Source organism: Primulina huaijiensis, chromosome 5 (assembly GCF_012295235.1).
Source record: "Primulina huaijiensis isolate GDHJ02 chromosome 5, ASM1229523v2, whole genome shotgun sequence".
Taxonomy (NCBI): Eukaryota; Viridiplantae; Streptophyta; class Magnoliopsida; order Lamiales; family Gesneriaceae; genus Primulina; species Primulina huaijiensis.
Genome location: NC_133310.1, coordinates 5,126,324 through 5,132,823, shown reverse-complemented (window position 1 = coordinate 5,132,823; position 6,500 = coordinate 5,126,324). Strand labels below are relative to the sequence as shown.

At 27.2% G+C, this 6,500-nt stretch overlaps 1 protein-coding gene across 1 annotated transcript; it reads left to right on the top strand.

Annotated features, from left to right (window-relative positions):
* The first annotated feature begins 1,806 nt into the window (after positions 1-1,806).
* On the top strand, positions 1,807-3,428 carry LOC140977550 (glyoxylase I 4-like). The gene is made up of 3 exons (XM_073442302.1): positions 1,807-2,002; positions 2,175-2,280; positions 3,105-3,428. The coding sequence occupies exons 1-3, from the start codon at positions 1,848-1,850 to the stop codon at positions 3,348-3,350; spliced, it is 507 nt and encodes a 168-aa protein (XP_073298403.1). The 5' UTR covers positions 1,807-1,847; the 3' UTR covers positions 3,351-3,428.
* Positions 3,429-6,500: the final 3,072 nt, after the last annotated feature.

The window sequence follows — 6,500 nt, the reverse complement described above, 5'->3', positions numbered from 1 at the left end:
GAGATCATATTTATAGGACAAAAGCTAGCCGTTTTGTTACCGTTTATGACCGTTGGTGTACAAGAAAATAAATATATGTATTTGTATAATTTTATGGTAATAATATGGTGTATATAATATTAGTAATATTTTAAATAATTATGTATATCATATCACAATATTATAATGAGGTGTCATAAGATATTTTGTTTAAAAACCTTATAGACTTTTATACTTGTCGTATCCCTTACCGGGAGTGTGGGATGTCGTCTTAACATCCTCTCAGGATTTATAACAAGTTTCTGAAAAATTTATTTTATTATAACATTATATTATATATTAAGTATATACACAATAAATAAATAAACAGTAAAATAAATATTATTACTTTTATTATCTTTTTCTTCTGTTTTGGAGCTTAGACAAATATGGAGGACTTTTAGAGCTTCGTGCTGATAACGTGTTGTGAAAAAGTAAAAATTTACGGTAAAAAAGTAAAAATCTCAAACTCTCAAAATTATCGCATTACACACTTTATAATATTTTTCTCTCAACTCAATTGTGATTTTCTTCACAAATGATATATCTATTTATAGAAAATCTTTACAAATAATCCAAAAATAAATTACATCATTACCTTCATCATCACACGCAAATTTCAATATTCAACACCTAATTTTACCTAAATTTCAACATTCAATATTCAAATATTCAATATTCAAATATTAATTTTCAACCAAATTTCGTTATAGGACCGTGATATTTATAATATTGATTGTGTGGAGCATTTGATATCGACTTACTGCCTAGATTTGTTTTCTCTACTGCACATAAGATGTAAATGAAAATTGATTTTATATTGATTTAGTGAGACATGGTCTGACTTCTGGTTTGTTAAAACACTTGTTTTTTTCCTTCCATTGTGAACCTAATTAGAGGATTTTCTTTGTAAATGATTATCACCACATATTTATACACTCAAGAAACCAAATTAATAATAATAATAACAACAACAAAGTCTGTTGTAAAAGTTTCTTTCCCATTTTTTGTTTTTTTTTAACTAAAAACTCTATTATTGACCAAGATCGCAATTTTTATATGCAAATTCTTGTGAGACTGTTTTATAGGTTAATTTTGTAATATAGATCTTCAATTCAATCTTACTAATAAAAAATCATTTTTTTTGTGCGAAAAGTATAATTTTCATGATAATTATTGATGGAATGAATATAATTTTCATGATAATTATTGATAGAATGAACATATCTCGAAAATAAAAACTCATAAGATCATATCATAAGAGACCTATCTATTTTTTTTTGGTCGGTTGAACTAGTTTTGTATTTACGGAAACTATGTTGATTGGGTTTGATACAGAAAAAATAAATTTATCTAATTCTAACGATTCGATTCGGTCCTTAACATAACCAACACATAGTAGAAGACAGAGTAGATGACATATTGTGGGCCCATCAGCAATGGTTGTAGTTGGATTATTATATGTTACATCTAAACCATTTTTTCTCATATGATTAAATGTTAATATTTTAATAATCAATATGTCAATTTTCATAAAAATTTAAAAAAAATTTATGATATAATATTATTATAATAAAATGACAAACATTCCGTAAGCATAAACTAACCCGTTGTAGTTGGCTGAACTATACCATCCGAGTCAGCAACGTGGAACCTACGTGTCAAGTGATCACCTATATGTCAACATCTTCAAATCGAGCCCTCCACGTGTCATCCATCCGAACCCTCACCCACACCTCACCTCCCACCTATATATAAATCCCCACCATTTCTCCTACCTTCTGGCCTAGTTAATCGCATATATTTGGGGAAAAAAAAAACAAAAAACAATGAAGGGCAATAACGGGAATCCACTGCAACTCTCGTCTTTGAATCACATCTCACTTGTTTGCAGATCAGTGGAAGAATCCACTGATTTCTACCAAAATGTTCTTGGCTTCGTTCCTGTTAGGAGGCCTGGTTCTTTGAATTTTGACGGGGCCTGGTATTTTTAGTTTTTTTTTTTTAAATCTTCAAGATTTATTTATTTGTTTAAATCGTTTTTTTTAGTCGAAGTTTGTTATAATTGAATCTCGAGATTCTTATCTTCCGACAGATCTTATTACAAGTCATCGGCTAAATTTGGTAATATTTTTAACTAATTGATGTTCTTACAGGTTATTTGGACATGGGATTGGGATACATTTGCTGCAATCTGAAGATCCGGAGAATATGCCGAAGAAAACTGTCATTAATCCCAAGGATAATCACATTTCCTTCCAGGTAGTTTTTATGTAATAATGATTTTGGTATACCTTTTAAATAATGCTTATTTTAAATAAATAAAATTCAACATACTCAAATAAACTCAGTATGCTTTCCAGAATATGAGTATTAATTGTTGGTTTTAGTTTTTTCAATTTAGAATTAATTGTATAATTCTCAATTAAATAATACATTCTAACAAAATGAGTTGGGTTATACGTCATTCTTACAAAATTAATTTGTGAAGATGATAAAAATTTGTGTGAGATAGTCTCACTATTTTGTGAGATGGATCTCTTATTTGGGTCATCCATGAAAAAATATTATTTTTTATGCTAAGAATATTACTTTTTATTGTAAATATCGATAGGATTGATCCGTCTGATCCGTCTCACAGATAAAAATTCGTGAGACTGTCTCACAAAATTCTACTCAAAATTTTTTACCATCTATGATATCATTGCATTCACGATTCCTACCCCACATAGTACTTAAATGATATTTACTTGTCCAAATAATCAACTAGTTTGATATTAGTTTTTTTTTATATTGATTATTTTAATACTAGTGATTTAAACGTTCACACCTAATCATTTCATTTGAAATTCAAATGAAATGATTAGGAAAATAATGGTGGATATTAGTCTCAATCATAACCAAACTAATTAATCTCTGTCACAAATGAATTTACAAGTGAACGATCTCAAGGTTTATATATATATATAAATATATGATATTGTTTTATTCGATGAGTGTAAAGTAATATTTTTTTATTAATTGGGTGGAATAATCACAAAAGTTAAATGAATGCATATTTCAATTTGATTTTGGAATTGGGGCAGTGCGAGAGCATGGGAGTGGTGGAGAAGAAGCTGGCGGAGATGGGGCTTGATTGGGTGCGGCAGAGAGTAGAGGAAGGTGGGATCTACGTGGATCAGTTGTTTTTCCACGACCCAGATGGATTCATGGTGGAGATATGCAACTGTGATAACATTCCAATGGTACCTTTGGCTGAGGATATTGTACGCTCTTGCTCCAGGTTGAATGTCCAGCAGCAGCAGATCCAAGTCCCTGTCGTTCAACCTTGATTGATTGATTCATTAATGTAATGTGTGTGTACTATGTTGTCTCCAATTTTATTAAATAAAATGCTCCCTTTTCTTTTTTCTGTTTGTCTATCAATAAATAATTAATTGAATATATAGCAACGTTCCAGCTGCCATGTGCAGCAAGCGTTGCTTATTATTATAACTATTATTATTGAAATTGAATTAATATCTTATTAATAAAGTAAAACAATTATATATAAAAAATAAAGTCAGAAACTCAAATTCGATAATTTAAAAATTAAATCATTTTAAATAGTTTGTGTTAGGATCGATTTGAATGGGTAAGGTGTTTAAGGGGTTGAACACATCAGTTTATAAAAATTCTTTTTATAATTATGAATCAATTTTGTGAGGAAATGATCCGAGGATATTGTGTATCGATATAAATCGGTCAACTCAATCAATTGCGAAATAAGATTGAAATATGGATTGAATATTTTAAATAGACGAATTGATAATTGAAATGAACACGAAAATTTTTCTGGATATTCGGATATTTCAAATACTCATACTTTGCGTATTATTATTGAATTTGATTATTGAATTTGAATTAATATATTATTAATAAAATAGAAATATTATAAATAAAAAATTAATTTGAAAATTAGATCATTTTAAATTTTTTGTTAATCAATCAATTTTTTTAAAAAAAATTTTTATTTATAAATATTAATTAATTTATCTTTTGAAAAAATTGATCTTATTTTTTTTTTTTTAAGAAAATTATTTATACAAATATGTTTTGTTTAGTTTCGAAAAAAAAATTATATTCGTATTCATTTACTTATTTTTTATTTTATTATTAATATGATTAATAATAATAATAATTGAAATATAGAAATTTGAATTTTTTTACGTAAAATTTTTGAATCTGTACTTTTATATTTTTTAAACAAAATTTTTTATTTGTTTAAATTTAAGTTGATTTAGTTTTAAAAAAATAAAATAAAAAATATTTGTATGTGTGTCGATGAACTTACTTTTTATTTTTAAATTTGAATTTGAGCTTCAGTTTCTATTTTTTGTATGTGGACTAATTTGAAATATAAATTATTTTNTACCCCAAATAATGGAGGCTAGAGCTCAAATTTATTAATTTTAAAAAATAAAAATAAGTGGATCGACACACATTAAAACTAAATCAACGTATATTTAAATAAATAAAATATTTTGTTTAAAAAATAAAAAGAATACAAATTCAAACAATTTGCGTTCAAAAGTTCAAGAATTTTTTATTCGAACTATTATTATTATTTTTTATTAATCATATTACTAGTAATAATAAAATAAAAAAATAAGTGGACAGACGTATATACATTTTTTTTCTGAAAACTAAACCAACACGTATTTAAATAAATATTTTTTAAAAACAAAAATACGTTCAATAATTTTAAAGATAAATTAATTAATATTTTTAAAATAAAGAATTTTAAAAACAAATTGATTGACTGAGTCAACTTTTTAATTTATCTAATTTTTAAATTATTTAACTTGATTTTCAACTCTCATTTTTTCACATGATATTCATATTTTACTAATAAGATTTGTCTGTAAATTCAATAAAAAAATAATGATGGAAAAAATAAAAAAAATAAAAAAATGAGCAGTGTCCGCTGCTATCAATGCCAGACGCTGCCAAATATATTGCAGCATCCGCCATTGATTGTGATGTTTTTCTTTAATTTTGCAAAACTCCACTATCTACCTTATTTTTGAAATTATATTTTTCTAAAAAATTATTTTTTAAAAAAACCGAGAATGTGCTTTATGTTTACTTGGCATTGTAAAAGTGGGATTGAACTAGTAATCAAATCCAATCACTTGTTTGATTTATTTTGTACATTGATTATTTATGGTACATCAATCAAATATTTAATTATTATATGAAAAATTATTATACTATCCCTCATATCTTTCTTTTATTTATATTCATTATGATAGTTTCATAAATTTCATGTACCTAAGGTCCGGTCTGATGAGAAAAAATTACCCATGATGGTTGGCCTAGACCAAGTGATCCACGCATAAATGTCATGATCGGGAGATGCTGAGCTGAATACGACTGAGATGAATCCTACGCAAATGAACAAATATTAGAGGGCGCCAGAAGTGGTCCAGGTATAACCCCTCCGATGTTTAAGTCAGTCCGTAGAGAAAATTTAAGTGTGCGATTGTAGTACTAGTGTTAATTAGTGATAGCAATATGTGAGTGAATCTAACAATGATGAATACTTGTTATTTATAGAGTTCTATATATCTTGTATGACAAGATTTTAACAGCGCAAGTTTTCCAAATGAAAAGGACTATGGTAGGGTAATTCTCAAGAATATTATATTTGTACTGATATTCTCTTATATTTGGTAATTTATAAATTCAAATAGTATATTCTCGAGATTCTTTCTTTTATCACATGAGATTTGTTCAAAGTTTTACACAAATAGAACTTTATTCACCGTCATATTTAGTTTGAGTTTAAGTAAGTGCACTTTCAATTCGGCTTCTCGGTCCTGATGGGGTCGACTGTTTTTGTTATTTGTGTTATGTCTTTTTTTGAACATGGAATAATGAATTGGACTTTCGAGTAGTTTATCCTGCCTCTACTTTGGTTCTAATTACATTCAACATGATCAGCAAACTTTGGTTAATGGGCTACGATGATGATTAGGTCGACTTAAATTGGATCCGAGTCGAGTGGAGTCGGAATTAAGGGCATCACATTAATATTGAAAAAGACAAGATTTTATGTTATCATCTTATCTCGAATTTAATCGATTAAACCAATACTACTATTACTTATTCAATGCTGCTATTACAAATCATATTCAACATTCTAATAATCAACGTCATTCATCCTATCTGGTCGGATCAACACAAATAAACGCAATGTTAGATTTACATGTGTCTCATCGAAGGTTTTGCTAAATCAAATACATTTTATATATTTATTTGATTCTCCAGTAAGATAACGACATATGGATATGTCTTTTACTAATTTTTTTTTTTTTTTTTAAAAAAAAAACACACATTATGGTAAGTGTGAATTCGTATGGCTAGTTACATGCGCCAAGTAAAAACTCAACAAAAGTCATATTTTATACTCATTATAAATATCTACAACAACAAATCAG